Genomic DNA, 26,640 nt, shown 5'->3' on the forward strand with positions numbered 1-26,640 from the left:
GGGCGATTAAAGTGAGAGAAGAGAGAGATGTCCCAGAGACCAAGAGGTGAAAAACGGGTCCTTGTGGAGGGGAGGTCTGTAGGGGTCTGAGACTTGGTGACATTTCTCCCTGAATTGTTCCATATCGTATGGGGTAAAAGGACAAAGGCTGGGGAAGCTGAGGTGACAGTGTGGTAGTCTCTTCCTGGTTCCAATCCTCAGTCACTTGCTTTTCAACAGCTCCCAGGTCAGCCCTCTGGCTCCTGGCCCCCCCACTGTTGCGATGGGCACCCCCTCTCCTCACAGTGCTGCACAGTGACCTCTTCCAGGCCTTGCTGGGTGAGTAACTCCACTTTTCTGAGGGATCATGATGGAAAGGGCTGGCCTGGGCCTATGAGGGCAAATATAGAATCTGGGGGCTGGAGAGCATTTGGTCCAAGCTGGAGCCCCATGCAGGGGTCATCCCAACAGTGCCTAGAGGAGCTCCTCCCTTACCAAACAGAAGTGATGGTGGCAAGGGTGGCTAGAGAGGCCTGAGGTGGGAGAGGATGACTTAGTTCTGCTCCTGTGACAGACATCCTGGACTATTATGAGGCTTCCATCTCAGAGAATCAGGTAAGGAGGGTTGAGTGACTGGCTTCCTGAGGGAGCCAGCAAGCCTGGAGGGGTGAGCAAAGTCTTGCTAGTATTAAACTGAGACTTGGGGCCCTGGTCACAAAATCCTGAGTCAGTGGTCCAGGGGTTGAGGGCACTGAAAATGCACTTTGTTCTGCCAGTCCTGTAGTCCTTTCTTCTCCTTTTTCTTTGCCTGCCCCAATTTCAGGCACTAAAGAGTCCTGGACATAATTACTTTTCAGGTTCCCTCCTGTGAAGCCTGGGGGAGAACTGGGCCCCCAGGGACTCCCTCCTGTCAACCCCTCTCTCACACCCTACCCCCTGCCATGGCCTCCCTCCAGCATTTAAACAGCATAGGTGCTGCTAGCCCAACTGTGGATGTTTTCTCCTCCAAGAAATGAAATCCATCCTCATGGTCTTTGCTGTCATCTTTGGAGGCTGGCCAGGTCTCCATGTTTGCCTTAGGGCCTCTCAGCTTCTGCTTCTAGCTCCTTTCCCATTATCCGGGTTCCTGCCAGCACGGAAGGAGTTAACACTGCCAAGGCACCCCCCCCATTCTAGCTCCTAGCTCCCTCCCTCCCTCCCCCTGCTTCCTCTCTCCTCCTCTCTCCCCTTCCCTCCTCGGCTCCTCGGCTCCCTCGGCCGCTGCCTTCTCCAAACCCCCCACCCCACTCCCCCCCCCCCGCCACGGCCCCTAGCCCCTGGCCGTTTGGCAAGACCCCTCCCCACCCCGGGGCTCCCCGAAATCCAGTTCCCCTCCCCCACCTCAGCTCATGCCCCAGCCCCCGAACTCCGGGGCTGCCAGCCCCCGGTGCCCCCGCCCCTCCTGAGAATCGGGGTGTGCTCCCCAAGCCCCCTCCCCTCCTCTGGGAGCCCCTTTTAGGGCCCCCCTTCCCTCCCTCCCACGCTCCCCTACCCTCTCCTCCAACCCCCTCCTTCCCCTCTCACCCCTCCCCCCATCCTGGCCCCCCCTGCAAAAGTGGGGTGCGGAGGGGGGAGGGGTGAGAACCCACCGAGGGGAGGAACGAAACTCCAATGAAGTCAGAGCCCCTTACCCGCTGCCGCGGCCAGGCCCCCCAACATGGACTGTCTCTGTATAGTGACAACCAAGGTAAGCATGATGGGGGGGTTATAGACTGGGAGGTGATAATGAATTTGTTGGGGGGGCAGTTAGGCAGGCCTTAACTGGGGCTAGAGGCCCTGGAGTGAGAACATCAGAAGTAAGGTGTATTTTGGGGGGTGTCACAATTTAGTTTTGGGGTTCACATCTGAGAAAATGCTGGATTTGGTCACAGGTGCCTCCTAGAGTGCTCCTTCTGTACCTATAGAGAAATGGAAAATTTAGGGTGTTCTGTGGTTTAGGGGCCTGGTGGGTTTAGGGGTTCACCAGCAGTGTTTGAGGGTGATTTACTTAAGGAGAAGACTGGCTCACACTGGAGTCCTGCTCCTGTATGTGGGAAGGTGGGCTAGGGGTTCTTTTTCTCTTGGGGGAAAAAGCTGACTTCCAGATGCCTTGTCCAATTTTGGGGTGCTCTTGGCATGAGGGTAAAGGTTATGATTGTGAGCATCTGAGTGGTCTGGGGGGTGTCAGCTGGCAGGGAAGGAGTGAGTCTTCAGGCTATAGAACAAACCTCTTGTAAATATGTTTTGGGGGTATTGATTCGAGGAAACTCTTAATTTAGGGTTCAATTATATGGACTGAGATAGTTGGGAGTTGTCAGAGGGTTGGGGCCTGACACAGAATCACTTGAGAGAATGAGCCAGATGAGGTTAGAATTTTGGGGTACTCACATGGAGGCTAGAAGGTTGCAGCAGCTGAGGTTGTCAGCTCTTGAGGATGAGAAGTTTGGGGAGAAAGGGGGTTTTAGGAGGGGGACCAGGTAAGTGGTGCAAAATTTGGGGGTATCCCAGGCAGGTGCCCAATATCTCCATTTCCTCCCACACTACAGTTACCCTGAGTAAGAAAGAGAGAGCAAAGCAGATGGAGGGGACCAATACCTGAACATTTGGGATCAAGGTGGGGAGGACAACCTGGATGTAAGGGTCTCTAAAGACTTTACAACCTGGATGTGAAGGTTATGGAATAAAGAGGCTACTGGGGTGAAAACGTGTAGGAGGGGGTCAGGGCTGGCAGAATGGGGAGCCATACAAGAATGTTCTTGTGGTTGGAACCTGGGAAGGGGCAGGAGATCCTGGATGGGGAGTGCAAGCAAGCTCCTTGTGGGCTGCAGAATACCTAGGTCTTTGCTTCCAGAGTCTGGGACTGGCAAGCTGGAGTCTGGTGTGTGGAGAGAGGCTTGGGCAGGTGGCAGGCAGCTGGGGGCTGGGGGGTGGGACAGGAAGTGGGGGCCGGGGAGGCGGGGTCTGGGTGAGTCACAGGCTGGGGAGGGGGTTATATTTAGTGGGAACTGCAGCTTCTCATGGGAGGGAGCTGAGGACACACATGTTCCCTGCCATAAACTCATACATGTGTGTACACATGCATTGTGCACGTGTGTGCATGACTGGAAGAGAGTGAAGGCTGAGAACCTTTAGGTCCAGTTCCCTCACCCTGTCTCCCTTAGGGCTACTTGTTTTTTCCCCATTCTTTGGGCTTTAGCCTTTTCCCCCTAGATTGCTTCTTCCTCCAGTCCCATGTAGTTTTGGTAGATTTTTGTGACTCAGTTTCTCTGGCTCGGTTTCTTTCAATGTCTGTGTGATCCTGTGTTCCTCTCTCCTGCCCTTAGGCCTGCTATTTGGCCTTGGCTCTCTGGCTATTGTCCCTTGTGTACAGATAGATGTGTATAGAAAGCCCTTTGGAATGTGTGGGTTCTGCTTTCAACACGTGAATGCCAGCAAGGGTGAGGGACTTGCCTGCATTGGCAGCTACTGGTGGGTGGGTGGGTTTATTCATTCCCACATCCAGACTCCTACTTCTTCGATGGAGCCCAGGATGCAGCAGTCCTGAAGGAGAGAATTTTGCATTCGGAGGTTTTACTGAGGCATGGAGACCCAGGCTTGCCACATTCCTTTGCCAGAAAACTTGTCGGCCTCGGGATGGGGGTGGGGGTGGGGGTACTTCAACTCCCATAAGGCCCTGAGGCACAAGATTCCCTCAGTGTTAGCGTGTTGCTGCCCATGGGACTATCGGGAGTTGTGGTTCACCTCTATTCAGGGCAGAGGGTAGCCCAGGAGGAACCAGCAGGGGGCACATGGCTCTTGCCCGCTGAAAATGCTGGGTGGGTTAGTCTCAAGCTTTGTGGTTGTTGAGCTCCCGAATTCCGTATGACTTTCTCCATCTTTCGTTGTCTATATTTATAGACTCCTGCCGCAATAATTTAAGGAACATTTATTGAACCCTACGATGTGCTCAGTCCAGTGCTGTGTAAAAACTCTGCTTTACAGCTATCACTTAATCTTACTCGGTGTCTATATCTCTACCAGTATATCTCTAAGCATCTCTCCCACTCCGCCCCCGTCCCTCCCCCTTGTCCCCGCGCTGCTGCCGCCGTTGCCATGGTAACCAGAGACTAGTGAGGGTGCCTGGCGCACTTACCGGGCCGGGCGAGGGTGGCGGAGGGTGGAGCAGAACAAGTGGGGGTGGGGGCAAAGTGGAGAAAAGTCCGGGGGCATTTGGCCAGGGCGTCGGAGGCGAAGCGGTTAAACCTCCCCGGTGGTCCTTATTGGGCAAAGCTAAAATGCCGAGGGCGGGGCAGTGTGGCCAACGGCCTCATTCATTGGCCAAGAGGGGCGTGGCGGAAGGACAAGTGTGGGTGATGCTGGTGGAGCGAATGGGCGGGAAGTGGACGGAGGCGTGGTCTTCTGGAAGCAGGTGGGCGGGGCCTGGATTACTCGATCGGAGGAGGCGGGCAACAACCCTCGGAAAGGGGAGGGACCGGGTTACCTGACCGAAACGAGGGTGGGGTTGACCCGCGAGGAGCGCAGAGTGGTTTCCTGTGTGGAAAGCAGACCGGTTTGAAGGGGCCGTTGTCCAAGTAACTGCGGGCGCCTGGGTCTTTGGAAAGGAGAATCCGGGGGCTGGAGATCTGACGTCTCAATTTTCTTAAGATAGAGGCCTGTTCAGATTTCATCAGAGCACCCCTCCTACCTCAGTTCTATGTTCCAGGGAGACGGTTGCTAGGCGACGACAAAGCCCTTGATAGCTGCGTTGCCAGGCAACGGGAAAACGGAAAATGGAGGGAAAAAGGGAATGGGGGAGGGTCTTAATGGATCATAGCGCCCACTAGTGGATAAGCAGGAAAATCGTTTTCTGTTCTATAAAGGAATTTTGAGTCCAGCCCATTCCGCACTGGTTGTCTTTGAGGATCCAAGCATTCTATCCAGATATGAAACTAGGACATTGGGGGGACCATCGTGGGGCGCATCTAACAGATGACGATCAGTAATACATGAACGAGATTCTAGGGAAGCCGTCGTTTCTGCCATGGCTGGGCATTTTATATGATAGCCAAATTGAGAGGAGACTACTCACTGGGTTTTAAGAGCTGGAAAGGCAGGTGTTCAATAGGAGAATATTTGGAAGACAGGCTTTCAGGCTCATTTGTTTGAGAGTAAATGGAAGCCACCGAAAAGATCTGAGGCAGTTGGTTTGGGATTTCTGGAAGATTTGTGGGTTACTGCAAACTGTAGTCCAGATCTTTAGTGAATATTTTTTGAGGCTTGGATGTAGAGAAGATATATTTGGAAGCAATCTCCCAACGAAACTGGAATTTAGAATCAAGAGAGGGGCATGCTGAGATACAGGGAGGGCAGTTAGAAAAAGGGAGTAATTTGTGAATTTGAGGAACAAATAAAAGGATAGGGAAATATTACCTAATAAAAAGGTTTAAATAATTCAAAGAGATTGAAAGTGAATTTGGAGAGTCTGCTTGAAGGTAGATTAAATATTCCCTGAAACTGGTTTCTTGATGTGGTTTGGGGGACTGATGTATTAGCAAGTTCTATCATTAGATTCAGTGATTTGAATGGGGACCTCAAACAAACTTAAAGACTCCTTATTTGGGTGTTTATATTACAGCCAAGTGTGATATTTACATTGACTTCAAGGTCTCTATAAGAGAGAGTACTGGGTAACATAAGATTTAGAAAGGGAAGATTTAAAGGATATATTAATTCTAGGGCACAAGGATCTGTGGTCCTTTAAATTCTTGAAGCCTTGTCTGGTTATCAGGTGGGCTGGACTGCAGGGGAGAACTGTGCTGGTTAGAGCCCCTCTGTCTGAGGGGATGCTGTTCTGTAACAGTCTTGGGGTGGAGGCTGGTGGGAGAGCCGGTTTAGACCCCCTGTAGGCTCTTAGAAGTGAGACAATGCTGGTTCCTTCTTTGTACCCTGGGAGTACGGTAATGACGAGATGTCCAGTTAGGCTTTGGAATGGTTAGAGGCCTGGTGATTTGGTGAAGGTGGGGGTGGAGGATTGATTAGGTAAGATAAGGGGTCTTTGAGAACCAGAGAGGTAAATTTTAGGAGTGGCTCTATTTATAGAAGGGTGGAAATAGGAGTTTACTGTGGAAGGTGAAATCGACAGAGAAACAGCTGGAACCAGGGAAGTTGGTGGCTAAGAGGGTCTCCCCTCACCCTTCTTTCACTCCCAACGTGACGCTCTCTTGCACTGCGCAGGCGCCTTCCCCCCCCTTCGGGCCGCAGCCTCCTGTCGCCGCGTCCGCCGCAGCCCCCGCCCCTCTGCCCCTCCCCCTTCCCCAACCCAGGACCCTTGCTATCCCACCTACCCCTTTCCCCTTCGACCCCCTCCCCTTCTCCATGTCCATGTCGGCTCGGAACAGATTCGCCTCCATGTGTCTCTGCGTGGTATGTGCCGCGGTACGGGATCCGACCCCGCTTCCCTCTTCCCGGACCCCCAAATCTCAGCGTGTGAGCTTCAAGTGCTGTCTCTCTTCCCTCGGCTTGGTGCGGGGTCTCTGGGTTGCAACTTCTCGCGGACAGAGGGGCAACTTCTCGCCTCCTCTTGTTATCCACTTTAACTCACACCCCTCAATTTTGGGGATGCAAGCCTCGGTTCCAGGTCAAAGCTGGGGCTTTTGAGGTGGGAGTAAGGAGGAAGGAACAACAGCGACTCCGCCTGTGGCCCCAGGCCTTTTACTTATCTCAAGCCCTAATATGTTGGGGTTGCAGACTTGTCCCCAATAGCATAGGAGCTGTCATCCATGAGGGCCCTGAGTCCCTTGGACTAAAGGAGGGAGGGTTCTCCTTCCTGTCCTAATTTAGCTGCTTTGTGATACAAGACTGAAAGGAGTTGACAGCCCCCCTCAGTTTGCAGTTTCAAAATTGCTCTCCCTCACCCCTATCATTCCAGACTTACTCACCCCCCCAAAATTACATATACACCAAAAATTTTCAGGGACTGAATGTAGGCCCTAACCTTTTCCAGCTACATTTGGAGAAATTTGTTTCTTCGTTCTGTGTTCCCCATTTCCCTCACTCGCCTCCCAATCCCAGAAGCCTTTTCCTCAGTGCCAATACTCCCCACCCCCACCCCCACCATGGAGGTGAGACAGGGAGAGATGTCTGGGGTCTTAACTGTGGTCAAAGCTTGCCTTCATTTCCTCTCTAGAATAAACGAATTGTCCCTGTTCATACTTACATTTCCTTAATTTTCTCTGTGAGGTGGGATGAAGATGGAGGGACATTGGACTTAAACCCTTCCCTAGTCTCCAACACATGGAGCTGCAAGTTTTGACCCTGCTATAAATTTATCTTGAAGGGAGCTGGGAGACTTTTGAAATGAGAGGAGAGAGTTGCTTCCTCACTTTCCTTTTGGAGCCCCCAGTTCTTGGACCTTGTCCCTTCTATTTTTCAGTATCTAGACGCAAGACCTTCTTCTCAGCCTCTTTCAGTTCATAGACTTGTTAATCTAAGGCAACTCAGCCTTTGAGGAGGGCTATTTTGCCTATATACTCCCTGCTTCACTTTATATTTTTTTGTATCCATGGTATTGAAAGGAGAGATTAGGAATCTCTCCCCCCTTTTTTTTTTTTTGCAGTACTGGGGTTTGAACTCAGGGCCTAGGGCCTACACCTTGAACCACTCCATTAGCCCCCACTTTTTTTTTTTTTGGTAAGGTTTTTTTTTCCAAGGTAGGATCTTGAGAACTATTTACCTGGATTGGCTTTGAACCGCTATCCTCCTGAGTAGCTAGGATTATAGGCATGAGCCATTGGCACCCGGCAAATTTAGGAATCTTTGAGTCTGTGGTCCAGACTTGGTGAGCCCCTATTTTCCTTCTTTAACTATGTCAGGGTGATTTTTAATTCTAGTTGCCTCTGAGTCCTGGGTTGAGAATCTTCATGTTGACGGGACCATTTTCCTCTCTCAGTTCTCTTACTGTGCCCTTAATCAGCCTTGATTCATCATCCTCAGAATTATAATATCAGGCGTTGTCCTTCATAAGCTTCATCCCTTTGATCTTGCAACTATTGTCTTCCAAATGTTGGGGTATGTCAGCTTCTCAGAAACTTCTGGTAGGGGAATTCTGCCCATGTGCAATAGTGGGTGTATTTTGTCCTTTCAGCCCCTGAGGGAGCCCTGCATCTGGTACACTCCTCCTTCTCTGAGCCTGGAGTTGGGGCTTTCTGCTTCTGCAGGACTCTGCTCCTGAAGAAAGGGGCACTGGAGAGCAAAGGCAGATGTGGAAGGAGCCATTCAGAGTTGTTGGCCTTCACTGCTGCCTCCATCTGCTCCTTCCTCTTTTTCTGGCTCCCAGTTAATCTCATTTACTGGCGTGTCCCTATTAAACTAGCACGGGAGGTCCTTGAGATGGCATCTGGTTAATTGGGCAGGGAGTCAGGTGCCATGTTGGGACTTATACCCCAGAGGCCTGAGGGAGACCAGAAATTCACTCTAAGGCTCAGCATGCTACTCTCTTCCCCAGTCAGGGCCCCAGCACCCATTCCTAACCCCTTCCTGAGCCCTACTGCTTCTGTCCCTCCCCCAGTTCCATCCTTTTCTAGTATATCAGATTAGCTGGCTGGGCTTCGGGCTGTTGTAGGATTGGGCTATCTCTAGAGTCCTTTGCTGATTACCTGGGACCAGGGAGCCTGTGAAGGGATAGCAGGTTTTGCCTTGGCCTGCCTGGGTTGGGGTGGGGGACTGATGTGAAGTAACTTGTAGTTGAAGGACCTGACTTTAGTCCCTGTGTCAGGCATGTAAGGTGCTGGAGATCAAATTGCTCACAGGGCAGAGAGGCTGCAATGGGGAGACTGAGGCAGTAAAAGTGGGTGGCATGCAGAGCAGAGGCAGCAAGTGGAGCATGGGAGGGGGATTAAGATGGTGAGAGAAGCAAAGAAGTTGGGGATAGGATGTGGAAAATGGGGTATAAGGATCAGGGGCCAGAGCTATTGAAGGATGGAGAGGATGCAAGAGGAAAGCCTGAAAAGGGGTGAAGACAACAGATGCCCAAGGAGGGGGAGTGTCTCCGGTAGAAGGCTAGGGTCCCATGATTTGAGGATCAGGAACTGGGGGATGGGGCTAGGATGTGGGGGAAGATGAGAGTTTGCTGAGGCCCTGGCGGGAAGAGGGGGCTGTCTGAAGGGTGGAGAGAGGGGAGCCAATGGGCTGGAAGAGAGGGAGGGGGAGGAGCTGGTCAGGCCCCAGGGCCTTCCGCACTGCACTGGCCAGGGGAAGAGGAAGCTCCTGGGCGGGTGGCCTGGAGCCTGAGGCGGTGGACTATTCCAGTGACGTCTCGGTCCCTATCCTCAGAAATACCGCTATCAAGATGAAGACACGCCCCCTCTGGAGCACAGCCCTGCCCACCTCCCCAACCAGGTAAACGCCCCCGAACTGGTGCACGTGGCGGAGAGGAACTTATCCCACCTCGAGGCAGTCCACGGGGTCGTGGGCCACGCCCACCTCTCTCCCCTCAAGGTAGGAGACTCTGGTGGCCCCCTCCCCAGTGCGGGCCCCCGGAAACTTGGAGCTGCTGCAATCCTCAAGGGCCGGTAGGGTGAGAACTGTGGGGGGGGGGGAAGGTTGGGATTTGGGGGAGGGCAACTAGGGCTTGGGCTCTTGGGGCCTGGGGAAGCAGGCAAGTGGAGGTGGGCTGGAAACACTTTGGTTCCATAGAGGAGAAACAGGCCAGGCCAGTGGGAGTGGGTGCAGTAGCTTAAAGTCAGAATGTGTGTGACTGACAGTGCGTAGCTGTGCTGTGTGAGCATGTTGAGGTGTGTGTGTTTGTGTGTGTTCTGAGATGTGTGGATCCCCCAGGACGCCCCCCAATGCCAGGGCCCCCTCATTCCTTCACACCCTCAACCTCCGCTCCCGTTTTTTCTGTGTCCAGAGCTCTGTTCTAAGCGCCTGCTGCCCTCATTTGCTCCTGTCCCTTCCCAGCCTCCTCCCCCATCTCCGCCTCTGGGCCTGGCTCTCCCTGTCCCCAGCTCTTTCCATCTGTCTGGCCTGAGACTTCATGTTGTTGCAGGGCCTTTCTGTCTCTTCCCCTGCCCCAGACTTTGCTCCCCTCCTGTGCTCCCTCCTCTTCTGCTGCCGTTTCCTCCCTGCTGGCTGGCTGGTTCTTGATGCTGTCTCTCTCTTCCTCCCACGCATGCATCTCCTTCCCCCTAGCTGATCCCCAGCTCAGGCCTCTGAAGTCTGATGGTCTTCTCCCTTGGTCTTTCCCATTTTCACCCTTTTCTGGACATCTCTATCTTTTCTCCTCCTCTGGGCATACCCCCACCGTATTTTCTTTCTGTTCCCCTGCTCCCCATTATTATTCACCACCACCTGTTTTCCCTTCTTTCCTTCTTCTTGTTCACAGTAATCTTTCCCTTCTCCAGCCCTGGAAGGCCTTGTTTCTGAGATCGTCCATCTTCTTCCCCCTTAATCACCTCTTCTGGGGACACAGGATAGGGAGGAAGGGAGAGCACTAGTCAAGTTATGAGATTAAGGGGAAGCCAACGGGTATGAGATGCTACAGGAAGAGGGTAGAGAGCTGACATTTCACCAAGAAGATGGGGAGGAGGTTTCTGAGCCAAGGGATGATGCAGGGAGGTGGCTGCAGCAGGCTCTGGGGCTAGGAGTGGCAGGAGAAGAGTTGGAGGGGGGTGGGAAGGATATGGGTCCTGGGGCAAGAGAGACTGGGATAAGGCTGAAATCAGGACAGTGCATTGAGCTGGTTGATGAAGGAAAATGATGCCCTGGAAATGGGAGTGGTGCAGAGTATTTGTGTGCAACTTTGGCTGCAAGGAGTACTGGAATCTTGCAGATGCCTTTTTCAAGATGGGGCCATTATATCCCTGCATAGGAGGAAGACAGAGAAGGGAGGCTTGAGGGGTGGTAGTACAGTGCTAGGAATCCTGGGACCAGAGCTCAGGAAGCAGATGGGAATGGAGGGAGAGGGCTGGCGGAGGCTATAGTGAGGGTGGGAAATCTCAGGACCAGCATCAGGAACAACAGGAAAAGCCCCAGTCTTCAGAGGAGATGGTGAGTGGGGTTGATAAATAAAATATTGAGGGTTTGAAGATGCAGTAAAGAAGAATGGTGAGGTTCTCTGGGGAATCGAATTGGGAGGGTAAGGACAGGAGATAACGGATGGGAATAGAAGATGGGATAGGGACAGAGAAGTTGGTGGAGAATGGAGATTGGGGCTGGAAGGTGGAAACTGAAGGCTGGGGACAGGGATCTAGATGGAGGGTATGGGGTGGGGTAGGGATAGGGATGAATAGTTGGGGATGAAGGACGGTATGGGGGAGGTTCTAGGATAAGGATGGGGTAAGGGTTGAAAGAATGAGCTTTTGGATGAGATTTCAGCAGTCAGTGACTATTGGTTGGACAACAGTGTTTGCTGTGATTTGGAGGGGAGGGAGAATGGGTTTAATAGATGTATGGGTGTGAAATCCATTACAGTACCAGAAAATGGTCGGGAGTTTCAATGATTGAGAAATAGGAAATAGGAGAGATCCTTTTGGAGGGGAAGAATGGGAAGGAGGCTGGGAAATCCTCCTCCTTGGTGGTCCCCAAATATTTAAGGGGAAAATAGGTTGGAGACCCTGGTAAGAGGCTCTTGGCAGCCTCCTCCTATTGCCATAGGGACGTGGCTTCGGTTACCTTGGCAACTGGGGAAGCCCCTAGGACCAGCCTAAAGCTGGCCCCGCCCCAGGAGTCTAGAGACCTGACTGCATTGAGGCGACTGACGTCATGGATTTGGGCATGCCTCACATTAACCCTTTCTTTAATGAAGTGGGGGAGGGAGTAGATGAGCATGCTGGGTCCCGGATGTCTTTTACCACTCCCTCTTCCTGACGTTCTTTGCACTGCATAGGGTGAGAGGCCCAGGAGAGAGGGGAAAGCAGGTTATTCAGGATGTGTTGCGCTCACAGCCGGATAGCTGGGAGTGGTACCCAGGGCAGGAGAGGCAGGACTAGTGTTGCTCTTCTGCACTCTGGTGCCTGGCTGACCCTAGGCCATGCTCCTCCCCATCCCTGTTGTCCTGACGACTGGGCCTCCAGGAGGTGTGTTTCCCTAGGTCTTGGCTGGTCTTACATACGTTGCTAGGCAACATGGTCCCTGGAGGAAGGGGTGGATTGGATAGCTGGTGGGTGAGAAGGAGGGAGGGACTTGCAGCTGGGGAAACCCGGGGTTCCCAGGGCACAGGGTTTAGAGCAAATGTGTGTGAAGCTAAGGGACAAATCTGGGGGAGGGTTTTGAAGATATCTGAGTAAATATGAAGGGATAAAGACAGGAAGCAAGGAAGGAAGGGGAGAGGAGGATCTGATGGACATGAGCCCTGGGGTATACGAGCGTAGCACATAGGTATGTAACACCCAGTGGTGTTACATCCGGTGAAAAGCTTCCCACCCCCCAACACCGCATTCCTCCCCCCCCCACCTCTTTACCATCTGCTGCTCCCCTGTCTGTCTCTTCCGGTTTTTCATACACCTCCTTCCACATGCAGGGGGCCTGGGCTGGGCAGAGTTGGATCTGTGCACATGTGCATCTGTACACGTGTGTGTGTGTGTGTGTGTGTGTGTGTGTGTGTGTGTGTGTATAATCTGTACTGAGGCTGAGTCCTTGAGGGCCCTAAGGATGTCAGAGTGGGCTTTACTAAGCTGCTGAAAGGGGAGCCAAGCTGGTGGGACCCACCTTGATTATGGGCTCCCTCTGGAACCAAGGCTCAGGCATCTTTTTGTCTTCTGTCTGTCTGTTGTCACAGGCCAATTCTCCCCCTGTGATTGTCAACACAGATACCCTAGAAGCCCCAGGATATGTGAGTTGTTTAGATTTTGGGGCTGGGGCCATTGCAAAAAGAGGGAGGAAAGGCATGAGTCCCTGCATGGAGAGCAAGGGCCAATTCTCAGTCTGGAATGTCTGTCTTACTGTTTTTATGTTTCTGTCCCATGCTGGAGTTGCAGGTGAACGGGACCGAGGGGGAGATGGAATACGAGGAGATCACATTGGAAAGGGTGAGCCAGCTTCTCCACCTGAGGTCTCCTTGGTCCCCTGCCTATACTGCTGTCTGAGCCCATGTTTTCTAAGTGGCCAGCCCCTTAGCCACGTCTCTTTGTGCTCTGATAGCAACCATCCAATCCATTCCTTCCTCACTTGCCTTGACAGGGGAGCTGATGATTTTGCCCTCCTTCTTCCCAGGGTAACTCAGGTCTGGGCTTCAGCATCGCAGGTGGCACTGACAACCCGCACATCGGTGACGACCCATCCATTTTCATCACCAAGATCATTCCTGGTGGAGCAGCAGCCCAGGATGGCCGCCTCAGGTGGGGAGAGGAGACAGGGGTTAGGAAGCTAGTACCACTGAAAGGAAGGGCCAGGGCAGCAGGAAGCTCCTGGCTCAGGCCCACTTTGCTGCTCCCAGGGTCAACGACAGCATCCTGTTTGTAAATGAAGTGGATGTGCGGGAGGTGACCCACTCAGCTGCAGTGGAGGCCCTCAAAGAGGCAGGCTCCATTGTGCGCCTCTATGTCATGCGCCGGAAACCCCCAGCTGAGAAGGTCATGGAGATCAAGCTCATCAAAGGGCCTAAAGGTAGTAACCCATTTTGTTCCCATCTCTGTCCCAGCTGTCCTACTTCCCCCCAGCCCCCACTCCTGCTTCCCAAGGCCTGTTTTTCAGGCACCTGGGCACCCCCCTTTGTCCTCCCCATCCTCCAGGTCTTGGCTTCAGCATCGCAGGGGGTGTGGGGAACCAGCACATCCCTGGAGATAACAGCATCTATGTAACAAAGATCATTGAAGGGGGTGCCGCCCACAAGGATGGGAGGTTGCAGATTGGAGACAAGATCCTGGCGGTGAGGAGCTCCATAACTTTTCTAGCCCAGACCTGGGTCTCACTTGCAGGCCTCACCCCAGTACATCTGCCTTGGGGCCCTTTCTGGCTCTGTTTGAGCTTTGCTTCCCTTGACCCAGGTCAACAGTGTGGGGCTGGAGGACGTCATGCATGAGGATGCTGTGGCAGCCCTGAAGAACACATACGATGTTGTCTACCTAAAGGTGGCCAAGCCCAGCAATGCCTACCTGAGTGACAGCTATGCTCCCCCAGACATCACAACCTGTGAGAGCCCTCTGAACCCCAGAGCTCCCCGTGACCCATCCCACTTTGACTGCAATCCCATTGTGTCATCTATGGCGTTCCTCTGTGAATTATCCACAGAGGATGACCTCAGCCTCTGATTCTTGTGGTGGTTGGAGAAGAGATGGAAAATTAGTTACCACAGGACTAGACAAGATTGTGAATGATTTCTCACATGAAGGGTACAAGGCTCACTTAGTTTTAAGGCTCATTTGATTAAATTCTCAAGGAATAGATGATTCTTAGACTTGTATGAGTATAGGAAAAAACAGAAAGCTTCATATGTCGTTTTATAAGGCCAATTCAAATGGTCATAAACATAACATAAAAGAAGGAAAAGTAGTGACCAGTTTTGCTTCTGAATGGATAAGTAAGTTTACAATACTGTAGTAGGATGTTAAGAGAATAACATTGTCATAAAATAAGGTTTGTTTCAGAAACTAAAGATGGTTCAATACTAGGAAGTCTCAATATGATTTATTATATTAAACAGTTAAGTGAAGCCAGGCGCTGCTGGCTCATGCCTGTAATCCTAGCTACTCAGGAGGCAGAGATCAAGAGAATTGCGGTTCAAAGCCAGCCCCGGGCAATTAATTCCATGAGACCCTATCTCGACCTATCTCGAAAATACCTAACATAAAAAAGGGCTGGTGGAGTGGCTCAAGGTGTAGGCCTTGAGTTCAAACCCCAGTACAGGGAAAAAAAAAAAAAACATCTGAGCAGTGTGTCCATTAATTTAGGAACTAGGCAAGGGTGCCTCTTGTTACTGCTATTATTGTTTTAAATCAGGATTTCTATATGTTTGTGATTTTGATATTTTTGGACACAAGTACATGTTCTTGGAATTTCAAAAATTTCATGTTTCATGTGCTAGGGCTTGAACCAGGGCTTCACAAGTGCTAGACAATCACTCTTACCACTGTTCCTATATCTCCAACCCCACAGAATTTTTATCTGTAGGGATCTTTTTACCCATTATGTCTTCTTATTGCTACAAATTCTTGTTATTTATCTTACATGGTTACATTCTTAAGTTCTTACTTTATTTCTAAAGTTTTCAGTTAATTCACTTAACATTTTAATTTAGCAGACCGTAGTATAATTTCCAAATAAGGGATAATTTTGTTTCTCTCTTTTTGAATATGGGTTATATTTATTCTTCTTTTCTTGCTCTAACGTAGAGAGCAAGAAAATATCTCAACCAGGATATTTTTTCTGGAGCAATTTTGTCACAACATTTTTTTTGTTTGTAGTACTGGGATTTGAACTCAGGGCCTTATGCTTGCTAGGCAGGCACTCTACTACTTGAATCACTCTGCTGGCCCATTTTTTTTCCTGAGACTGACTTTGAACCATGATCCTCTTGATCTTTGCCTCCTGATTACCTAGGGTTATAGGTGTTAGCCACTGGCACCTGGCTGGTGTGGGTATTTTTGAAATAGGGTCTTGATTTTTGCTCCAAGTGGCCTCAACTGCAATCCTCCTAATCTGTGCCTCCTGAGTAGCTAGGTTTACAGGTGTGAGCCACCAGTGCCTAGTTCTGTCATAACATTTTTAATTATTATGATTAGAGGGGAAAGCAGAGGGGAGGAATACTGTTATCATCTGATAGAAATATAAACTTGACAAGAAATGTAAGAAGTATATGAAGAAAACAATGAAATTTTGCTGAAGGATATAAAACAATGTTTCTGAATGGAAAACTTTTTTTTGGTGGGACTGGGGTTTGAACTCAGGGCTTTGTGCAAAGCAAGGGCTCTGTCACTTGAGCCACCCTTCTAATCCATTTTGCTCTAGTTAATTCGGAGATGGAGTCTTGAAGACTATTTTTGCCCAGGCTGGTCTCTAATTGCAATCTTCCTGATCTCAGCCTCCCAAGTAGGATTACAGGCATGAGCCACTGGTGCCTAGCATGAGACTGTTCTTTATAGAAGAATTTCCATTAATAAATATTCTTCCTTTCCCCGTCCCAAGAAAAGAAGTAGAATTTTGCAGTCTTTGGTGAATATCAGAAGCAGGAAGTGATCAATGGCTGCAAAAACTTAGGTGAAAGGCTAGTAGTGGATGGAGCAGGCTAACAACTCCTGACTCTACCCATGTATCTCCTTTAACAGAAAGACAATCAGATGGCCTCTTGTAATGCAGAAGGAAGCACACAGTGCCTCCTGGGAAGTGTACTGAATTTGATAATTGTGTTTCTTTTGGGTATTGGGGATTGAGCCCCAGGGCCTTTTGAATGCTAGATGGGCACTCTAGCACTGAGCTACATTCCCCAGCCCTTCACACTGATTTTGAATCTCCCATCCAAGTACTAACCAGGCCCGACCCTGCTTAGCTTCTGAGATCAGATGAGATTGGGCGTGTTCAGGGTGGTGTGGCCATAAACCTGATTTTGAATCTGATCAAGCTTCTAGAGCAAACCCCTGATATATGGGAGACTTGAGCACAGGCACATGTTAAACAAGACCACAGGGATGTAAGTGGGTATTTTCCTGCTAGAATTTCCCTTATGGAGTGTGGGAAAATCTTCTAGATAGATGACCTAGTTTTTTCAACAAGTGAATGGCCAAGAGAAAAAAGAAAACCCAAAAAATGATGGCGAGGAGCTTTGTGGATTAAGATTTGAGAGACACATCAACCAAAATAAAATTCCCCAAGCATGGTATTAATATCCTCCTTTGACTTCACCATTCCTGGCATACTGAGGACATACAACCTTCAAGTCCTTTGTCCTCTAGGAGAACAAGCCTCTGATGTCACCTATAAATTCCTGATCCATGATGTTGCTGGATCTGACGTCTCCTTTATCACTCCCACCAAGTATCTCTGGCAAAATAACTTTTTAGCCCTAGTCTGGTGCTCTTGGCTTACTCCAGAAAGGGTGGGTCAGTGGGTGCTGTCGCCCTCTGCATTTGCATCTCATCCTTCCCTGTCTTTCCTCAGCTTATTCCCAACACCTGGACAACGAGATCAGTCACAGCAGCTACCTGGGCACTGACTACCCCACAGCCATGACTCCCACTTCGCCTCGGCGCTACTCCCCAGTGGCCAAGGACCTGCTTGGGGAGGAAGATATTCCCCGAGAACCGAGGCGAATTGTGATCCACCGGGGCTCCACAGGCCTGGGCTTCAACATTGTGGGTGGCGAGGATGGTGAAGGCATCTTCATCTCCTTCATCCTGGCCGGGGGCCCCGCCGACCTCAGTGGGGAGCTGCGGAAGGGGGATCAGATCCTGTCGGTGAGGGAAGGCCTGCCTTGTCTGTACCGTTCCTGCCCCCCAAGACAGAGCCCAGTGCTCTTGGGAAGGGGCTGGGTGGCCAAAGCCTGGTCCTCTTGCTGGACTACTCCCTGCTCTACTTGAACCTGGGAAGTGCTGCCTTCCTGTTCCTGGTGACAGCCTCTCCTCTCCTCTTTAGGTCAACGGTGTTGACCTCCGCAATGCCAGCCATGAGCAGGCTGCCATTGCCCTGAAGAACGCAGGTCAGACGGTCACGATCATTGCTCAGTATAAACCAGAAGGTACCAGGCCTGACGTTCCCTGTCTTCTTGGCTTAAAATGGTCCACAGAACTCTGTCTCCTCAGCTGATGACTTCAGTGGCTGGGGAGGGGGATGTGGCAGTAGAATGGGGCAGAGTTTAAGAACCTTCTTGTTCTTCCCAGAGTATAGCAGATTCGAGGCTAAGATCCATGACCTTCGGGAACAACTCATGAACAGTAGCCTGGGCTCAGGGACTGCCTCCCTGCGGAGCAACCCCAAAAGGGGTTTCTATATCAGGTCAGAATTTTGGGGCTCTTTAGACTTCTGTGGATTCCTTTTCCCTCCGTGCTGACCCCTGTTCTTCAGCTGGATTTTTCCCTAAACCTTGCCTGGCTCCCGTTCCCCCTGTGCTTACAGGCTTGACTGCACAGGCTAACCTTTGGAATACCTTTGGCTAATTGACCTTTGGCTAATATTGGAAAATAGCCTCTGCCCCAAGTATCCCAAACGCCTTCTAGCCCCTGGTCACCCTGGCAGTTCCCCAAGGACTCCCAGACTGACTCACAATTGGATGTCTAAAAGATCAGTGTGTCTAGCATAGCATGGGCCTCTAGTATTTTTCCCTCTCCTCCCTCCTTCCTTTTTCTTTTTGTTTCATTCCATTCCTCTTCTTTTGTTCTTTTTTGAGATGAAGTCTTGCTATGTTGCCCACACTGGCCTCCAATTTCTGGGCTTAAGCAATCCTCCTTCCTCAGCCTCCTGGGTAGCTGGGACTACAGATGCCTGTCACCACACCTGGCTTTGGAATATTTTGAATATTGCCCCAGCCTAGGCATCCATATGGGCCGTCTGAGGGAGGTGGACCACAGCTGTCTTGTGCCTGTCTCTTATTTTTCTCCTGTCCCCCTGTCTTTGTCATGCTGGGGATTAAACCCAGACCCTTATGTGTGCTAGGCTAGTAGTCTACTACTAAACTACACCCAAGCCCGGCCCTGTCTCATGTCTCCCGTCTCTTCAGGAGCCGCATGTACCCCCTCCTTTGGCCTCCTCACTCTGATGACTCCTTTTTCCTTCCCTCCCCTGCTGTAGGCACTGCAGCTTTTTTCTCTCTCTCTTCTCTGTCTCTCTGGGGTTTTTTTGGCAGTACTGGTCTTCTGTCTTTTTGGATCTGTCCCCTTGCCTGGCCTTGTCTGCCACTCTGCTCTGCAAATGTCTCCTAGAGTCTAGAACTGAAGTTCTGGCCATCACCATTGGGATGTCCCATGGGCATGTCATACTCAGCACATTCTAGACTGAGCTTCCTATCTTTTACCTGGATGCTTGTGCTCCTTCTTACTGAAAGGCACCACCCAGACACCTGAGGCTTTGTTTCAGGCTTGGCCCTCCCTCCCTGCTGGGGTACAGTAGGTCTCCAAGTTTGTTCAGTTCTGACTGCCAGGTGATAACATGATCCTGGGGTCTTTTCCCTTCTTCCCAGTTCCATTGCTTTTGTCTGCCTCTTTGCTCTTTCGGAGGTTGATCCTTCTCTTTTCCTGACTGTGACTCATTGAAAGGAGTTTGATTCTGATAAGAGTAAACAAATTTTTTTCCCATTATGAATGTGAGCAGATTCAGAGTAACTCTGTGACATAGATGTATATTGTAAACTGCTTTCTGGGGTACTTGCTGTCACTCTGGAAATTGCATACATGGTGTGCCTCATTGTGGTGATTTGAGTTAGAGCAGAGTTTTTGTTTTCTGCGTTTTCGGGTTGCCGTGGGTATGCCACCATCATCCTGTGCTTACCTTCAGAACCCTTTTTACAGAATCTCCTGGCTGGTTCTCAGGGTGGCTGGTGCATCCTTCCCAGAGTCCTCAGCCAGGCTCTGATCTGTAGCTAATTGCCCTCTAGGGCCCTGTTTGATTATGACAAGACCAAGGACTGCGGCTTCCTGAGCCAAGCCCTGAGCTTCCGCTTTGGGGACGTGCTGCATGTAATTGATGCTAGCGATGAGGAGTGGTGGCAGGCACGGCGAGTCCACTCTGACAGTGAGACGGATGACATTGGCTTCATTCCCAGCAAACGGCGGTGAGGCTCCCGGGGTCTGAGCTTCCTGTCATAGGGCCCGACGATTCTAAGGTCCCTTAGAGTGGGCAGTCAGTAGGGAACTTGTGGGGGTCTGTCTGCTGGGCCCTGCTGGGGACTATGGCTCCCAGGAAACTTTGGGTCAGATAACTCATTGAGGAACACAAGAACACAAGTGACAATGCTGGGAGATGGTGGTTCTCAGTTGGTCCAGAAGGTGGGGACTGTTAGGCTCCCCCATTGGGCATTTTCCTGCCTTTCATCCCTCCATGTATCCTGCAGGGTTGAACGACGGGAGTGGTCAAGGTTAAAGGCCAAGGTAGGTGGCAGAGGGGTGAGCTTGGTGGAAAAGGTAGGGGTTTTCATGGAGTTGAATCCTTAACCCACCGCATGGTCTGCTTTTTCTTCCTAGGACTGGGGCTCCAGCTCTGGATCACAGGGTAGGTAGGGTCAGTCAGGAAACCCTGGGGTGAGATGAACACCAAAGTGCCCTTGACCTCCTTAGGAAGGCAGGCGAGACGGGGGCTGTAGGTCTCCTATCTTGGAGACCATCACAGATGTTCTATTTCCTTTCAGGTCGAGAAGACTCAGTTCTGAGCTATGAGACAGTGACGCAGATGGAAGGTAAGCCTTGGCCCCTGTCTTGGCCCCAACCTTCCTGCTCCTCCGGTTTATTCACTGCCTAAGCCTGGCTCTCTTTCCTCAGTGCACTATGCTCGCCCCATCATCATCCTTGGACCCACCAAGGACCGCGCCAATGATGATCTTCTCTCCGAGTTCCCTGACAAGTTTGGATCCTGTGTCCCCCGTGAGTGTTGGGGCCTTGGATGGAGGTGGAGGTGGATATGGGGATGGAGTGGGGTGCTCTGAGGAGCTCTACTTGTGAGGGCCATAGGCAGTACTGCCTATAGGCATTGGAATGAAGGGGGACACAGGAATCTTTATGGAAGGGGTGCTTCTCACCCACCCTTGCTTTTAACATGGCAAGCCCAGATTAGAGATGGAGGCCCCTGGGAGGCAACTCTGTCCCTTCTCAATCTTGGTCTCCCCAGTGGCCTCCTACCAAGGACCATCTGGGTACTCTGGGAATTTGGTTGATGTTGATCAGTACTAAACTAGAGGTATGGTGGTTAGATCTTTGTGGGTTGGGGTGACTTCCTGGCAGATACGACACGACCCAAGCGGGAATATGAGATAGATGGCCGGGATTACCACTTTGTGTCATCCCGGGAGAAAATGGAGAAGGACATTCAGGCACACAAGTTCATTGAGGCTGGCCAGTACAACAGCCACCTCTACGGGACCAGCGTCCAGTCTGTGCGAGAGGTGGCAGAGCAGGTAGGACCTAGAGGGCATCCATCCTCTTCCTCCTGCCCTCTCCCCACCCCATTGCCTTCCTCCAGCTCTCTCTAACTCTCTTTCTCTCTGTCTCTTTCCCTGCTGGGTATCCACTCCGCTCCGCTCCTCCACCTCCTTCTCCTCTTGGGCAACTCTGACTGCTTGTTCTTTCGTGCCCTGCTCCCTTTGCTTCCTGACCTCACACTCCCCACTACCATCTGTTCCTTTCTTTCCTCTGCTTCCTTCCTCCTTTTTCCCTATTTCTCCTCTCTTTCTGTGGCCTTGTCTTTGGTGGCTCGGTGTCCCCCAACTTGGTCTCTGCCTTCTTCCTGTCTCCCCTTTGGCCCTTTCCCCTTCCTTTTCCTGTGGCCTCCACTCCCCTCTCCCACTCCTAACTCCTTTTCCCTGCTTCTCCCTACCCTGCCTGCCCTCTTTCCTTGGCTCCATTCTCCATCTGCCTCCCCTCCCTCCCATCTGTCTCTGTTTGTTAATTCCATCTGTCTGTCCTCTGTCCGTCCTCCCCTCCCTCCTCCCCTCCTCCCTCTATCCTACTTCTTTTCTCCTTTTCCTTGGCTTTCTTTCCCTACCTTGCTTGGCCTGTCTTCTACACCTCCACCCCACTGTCTGCTACTCCTCTTGCCTCTGCTCTGCCTCCATATTTTGGGTCCCCTCCCTGCCTGTTTCTCATCACATCCTCCATTCTGTCCTTCCCTACCCTCCTGGGTTTGGCTTTCCATCTGCCATTTCCTTTTTCTTTCTGTCTGCCACTCTGTCATACTTCTTCCTATTCTCTTGCCCACCTGTCTTTTGACATCTATGTCTCTTCCCCTTTGGCCAACTTCCCACCCCACCTTTCCGTGTCCTGTGCCTTTCCTGGCACCTCTGTCTGTCCTTTCCTGCTACCTGCTGGTCCCCCTCCGCCTACCCTGCCTGCCCCCAGGGGAAGCACTGCATCCTCGATGTCTCCGCCAATGCTGTGCGGCGGCTGCAGGCGGCCCACCTGCACCCTATCGCCATCTTCATCCGCCCCCGCTCCCTGGAGAATGTGCTGTGAGTATGGTCCCAGGGGCCTCCCCTTTGCTCCCTACATCTGTATGGTCCTGGGCCTCTCAAGGCCTCTGCATTGAACTCTTCCCTCAGAACCTTGGACAGCAACTCCAGCAGCCCTCAAAGGGGGATGTGCATGGAGAGCTGGAGCTAGAGGGTACAGGGAGTCCCAGGCCTTTCCCCTCTTCTCCTGCCTTGGGCTAGGCATGACTATAGTTCCCAGCAGCCCCTGGGGGCACACATCAGCTGGGTTAAGTCAGAGCCTCAGGCAGTTGGGAGTTTTCTGGATCCTTTCGGTGGGGCTGAAGGCTGGAAGGATGAGCTCCTGAGAGGTCCTGGGAGCACCTGCACCTGGCTGGGGTGGGTTACACCAGTGAGGGCTCATCTGTGGTTCCCAAGGACATCAGAAATTGTGTTTTTACTACATAATCTAAATAAGAAAATACAGGTTGCAACTTACTCCCGGATGAAGGAGGTAAAAGGCAGGTGGGACCCACCCACCCTCAGGTCTGTGTCTCTCTTCCCTTCACAGAGAGATTAACAAGCGGATCACAGAGGAGCAAGCCCGCAAAGCCTTTGACAGAGCCACCAAGCTGGAGCAGGAGTTCACAGAGTGTTTCTCAGGTGAGGCTGGAGCCACACATAGAGCACCTTTGCTCAGATTTGACAAAGCCCCACTGAGGGGATGGTATAGGAGGAGTGCCCCTGTGGGTAGGTACAGTCCCATGGCACGTGGCTTGGAGAATTAGAAAAAAGTGTCCCTTCCTGTGGTCCCTCCCTTGGTAAAGCATCCTTGGGCCCTTGACCTCACTCCCTTGCTCCATCCACTCCCAGCCATCGTGGAGGGTGACAGCTTTGAGGAGATCTACCACAAGGTGAAACGCGTCATTGAGGACCTCTCAGGCCCCTACATCTGGGTTCCAGCCCGAGAGAGACTCTGATTCCTGCCCTGGCTTGGCCTGGACTTGCCCTGCCACCATCGCCCGGGCCCTTGGTCTGGACTGAATTGCCCAAGCCCTTCGCATCCCCAGCCTCCCTCCTGCCCGTTCTTATTTATTTCCTTTCTAACTGGATCCAGTCCATTGGAGGGGGGACACTCCTCTGCATGTATCCCTGCACCCCAGAACTAGGCTCCTGAACCCCAGGAACCTGGGGTCGGGGGGCAGGAGCGGGGCTCCTGGTTTTGAGCCCTTGCTCCTTAGGACCCCCACCCTTGCCCGCCCCCAATGCACACACAGACCCACTGGGGGCTGTTGCCCTCCCCCGTCTTTTCCCACACACATTCCAGAAGTTGGGGGCCCTCTGAAGGAGCACCCTGTGCTCCCCTGAAGCAAGGTCTGGCCCTGCCCCCATCATAACTCCCCATGTCCCTTGAGTTCTCATTTTTTTTTCTCCATTTTTTTTTTTTCTTCTCAAAGGTGGTTTTTGGGGGGAGAAGTAGGGGGACTCCATTGTGGGTCCTCTGCCTTCCACATACCCCCCACCTTTTTTCTTTGCTGGTTTGCATGAGTGGAAGGTCTAATTGTGGCTTTTTTTTTTTTTTTCCTGGGATTTTTTTTTTTTTTTTTTTTTTTTGGGGAAAGGGGAGGGATGGGTCTAGGGAGTGGGGAATACGGGAGGGGGGTGGGGGGGCCGGGGTCAGGGGTTGGGTGTCTGGGAGCCAGGGGAAGACTGGAAATGCTGCCGCCTTCTGCAATTTATTTATTTATTTATTTATTTTTTCTTTTGAGAGAGTGAAAGGAAGAGACAGATACTTGAAACAGTGTGTGGCTTGGTTATTTGGGACCTGGGTGTGGAGGGAGATATGGTGGGGGTCCAGGGATAGGGTAGGGGGTCTGGTAAATTCAGATCCTTCTTCACCCCAACCCATAGACAATAAGGTTTAGGCCTGAAAAGGGTCCTTGCCAATCAAGGAAGCAGGAGCTCTGGCCAACTGTTTGGAGCTCTGTACAAAGTCACTGACAGACTTGTATTGGTTCTGCAAACTTAATCCAGCCCTGGTCATTCCCCTGGGCTGCTTCAGTCCTGTTGGAAGCATATTAGTCCCTAAAGAAAAACTGGAAGCCTTTCAACTTACAGTGAGCTCCTGTTCCAATAAACTCATTTAAGTTAAAAATGTCTTAAGTAAAAGCCACATTTAATACATTTCACCTGCCAAACATCATGGCCTAGCCTGGTCTACCTTAAAGGTGCTCAGAACATTTACATCAGCCCACAGCCAACACAAAGCCTGTTGTATAATAAAGTACTAAATATCCAGTGGGGCGACTGTGAGCTGCAGCTTGCTGCTGCCGCCCAGCATCCAGAGAGAATGGCACAGTGTATTATGAGCTTGCAAAAGATCAAACCTACGGTTTCTGTTGAAGGCGTTGCTTTCACACCATTGTAAAGCTGAAAAATTGCAGGTGAAACCCTTAGAAGTTGGACTGTGTATAGAGGAAATGTTCTTTATGTTCCTGGAGTTGTGGACAGAGCTGGGCTTTGGAGATAATCTTTCCAGAGGTTTTCTGATAAGGAATGTTGTATGAATATTTATTCACTGGGTTTCTTTATGTCCCATTTTGGCAGGAAAGATTTGGAGCAGCTTTGCAAATAATGAGGGTAGGAAAATAGAAATTTGGTAACAAAGTTAAAAATATGATAAATGTACTAGTTACGAGAATAAATATAATCTCTGGGCTTCCTGATGGCTAGGGCAAAAAAGGGAAGTGGTGTATTACTTAGCTCTTTATTATAAAGGAGAATCTTAGTTCTTTTGCAGAATCACATTTTTCTGGCCCTAAATTGCACCTGAAGTATCTCAGATTGCTGCTGTATAGAAAAGTGGTTCTCAACCTTCCTTCCACTATTCATGTGGTTGACAAACTCCCACTATGAAGACCTCAGCTGTGACACAGATAAGCCAGTTTTTAGCACGAGCTGCAATACCACCCTTGTCTTTCTGACTCTCAAGAGCCCCAGTGGGGAAGGCCAAGGTGCAGGCTATAAGAATTGAAAGTTAAATCCTGAACAGTTTCAAAAGCACACTTTTTGTAGCCACCCCTTAGCAAAATTGAGAGATGGCTGCAAAAGACCAGCACAAGTGGCAGCGACTCTGGGGAGGGCATGGATGCACCAGGCTGAACAGATGCAAAGATCAAGGCAGAGATCCCTAAAGGGGTGTCACTTTGGATGGCTGGGCAGAATTTTCTGTGTAGCATCCTGTCCCACAGGACCCAATCCCCTGAGTCTGGGAGTTAGGGATCCTGGGGTCTGCATTTCAGGAAACTTCCCAGGTAATTCTGAGGTCCCGCTGGGGTGAGAATCATGCTTCCAAGGACATTTTCCATATAATCATCTTGGCTTGTTCTCTGTTCGAGCAGGTGATGAGAGACTGAGCAGGGGTTCTCTACTGAGGGCCAAGGGGGAGAAATCTGGGAGCTGAGGAAGGTGTATACGAGGTAATGGGTCTGATCTAAGGTTAAGTATAGTTTACCTGGAAGGAGTAGAATCACCTAACTTTACATGCATTACTTTTAAATTATAAAAGTAATTTGTATACCTGAAAAATATTCTGGTCTAGAGATATGCATCGTTACACAAAAGTTCCCTCTCCATTTCATGGCACATCTGCCTCATGGTAACATTGTAGGATGGATTTGCCAAAGTCTATGGAGAACTCCTCTGGGTCCTTGAGGTGGCAGCTACTTTAGTGGACAAAAGCCCTAGTCTCCCAAACTGACTTGGATTCAAATTCTGGCTCCTTTTCTCACCCCACCTATGACTTTCAACAAATCCTTGTTTGGATCTTCTAAGTACTGGGAAGGCAACATCTCTGTCCTCAGAGAACTTTGGGTCCATTCAGTGGGGGTGACAGGTAATAGGAAGTAAACGAATGCAGATAATTAGAAGTGAGTACTATTAAGCAAAAAAAGTGACCACTGGACATATCCATGCTGGTTTATACAGGATAGCTAGGGAGGCCTTTTTTAAAATTAGCGTATATTGTACAAAAGGATTTCATATATGTACTTTGATCAGATCCACTCCCCTATTACTTTTGATTTCCTCTCATCATGCAGCTTTTTTTTTAAAAGTTTTTAGTGGGTTTCATTATGCTGTTTTCATACACACACACACACACACACACATATATAATGTACTTTGATCACACTCACCCCATCACCCTCCCTCCATTGTTTTTCCCAAACAGTCTCCCTTTTTCAATATAATATTCCTATAATTTTAGATATGAGAGAAAACATGCAATATTTGTTAGGAGCAACATTTGGGCTGAGACCTGCATGATAGCAAAGACCTGGGTAGGGGCAGAGTGCTAAGGAGAGGAAGAGCAACTTGGGTTAAGTTTGGAAGGTTGGAGGACAGAAGGAGGGCACAGGGTGCAGCAGGGTGGAGAGAAACAGATGGGGCAGAGAAGTAAGCAAGGCCTGGTGCATAAAGCCTTTAAGTGGATTTTATTCTAAGTGCCATGAAAAGCTGTCAGAAGCTGTGAGAGGGGAGTGACAGTGTTTCTGTTTTAGCAAAGGGCTTTGGGTGCTGGTGGAGAATATACAGTAGGGGGCAATACAGAGCCCAGCAGGTAGTTGCTG

At 50.7% G+C, this 26,640-nt stretch overlaps 1 protein-coding gene across 6 annotated transcripts; it reads left to right on the forward strand.

The window, feature by feature from the left end:
* The first annotated feature begins 1,343 nt into the window (after positions 1–1,343).
* Positions 1,344–23,290, forward strand: Dlg4 (discs large MAGUK scaffold protein 4). Of its 6 annotated transcripts, none has more exons than XM_020151461.2 (20): positions 1,344–1,705; positions 9,307–9,471; positions 12,752–12,805; positions 12,942–13,001; positions 13,186–13,310; positions 13,409–13,578; positions 13,704–13,840; positions 13,959–14,103; positions 17,065–17,360; positions 17,539–17,641; positions 17,784–17,898; positions 19,493–19,669; positions 19,949–19,985; positions 20,079–20,106; positions 20,243–20,290; positions 20,373–20,474; positions 20,832–21,004; positions 21,945–22,054; positions 22,584–22,675; positions 22,886–23,290. In XM_020151461.2, the coding sequence occupies exons 1-20, from the start codon at positions 1,676–1,678 to the stop codon at positions 22,990–22,992; spliced, it is 2,274 nt and encodes a 757-aa protein (XP_020007050.2). In that variant the 5' UTR covers positions 1,344–1,675; the 3' UTR covers positions 22,993–23,290. The 6 variants fall into 6 exon arrangements, with proteins under 6 accessions (XP_020007050.2, XP_073903122.1, XP_020007039.1 ...); XM_074047021.1 differs by having other exon boundaries at positions 12,951–13,001; XM_020151450.2 differs by having other exon boundaries at positions 1,347–1,705; positions 9,307–9,372; positions 12,951–13,001.
* Positions 23,291–26,640: the final 3,350 nt, after the last annotated feature.

The sequence above is a fragment of the Castor canadensis genome, chromosome 11 (assembly GCF_047511655.1).
Source record: "Castor canadensis chromosome 11, mCasCan1.hap1v2, whole genome shotgun sequence".
NCBI lineage: Eukaryota > Metazoa > Chordata > Mammalia > Rodentia > Castoridae > Castor > Castor canadensis.

What these genes read in the sequence shown, in the direction of transcription:
- Dlg4 (XM_020151461.2), top strand. Translation starts at nt 1,676, where the DNA reads ATGGACTGTCTCTGTATAGTGACAACCAAG. An exon ending in TCTGTATAGTGACAACCAAG is followed by an intron (nt 1,706 to 9,306) that starts GTAAGCATGATG and finishes CCCTATCCTCAG; the next exon opens with AAATACCGCTATCAAGATGA. An exon ending in TCCCCCAGACATCACAACCT is followed by an intron (nt 14,104 to 17,064) that starts GTGAGAGCCCTC and finishes GTCTTTCCTCAG; the next exon opens with CTTATTCCCAACACCTGGAC.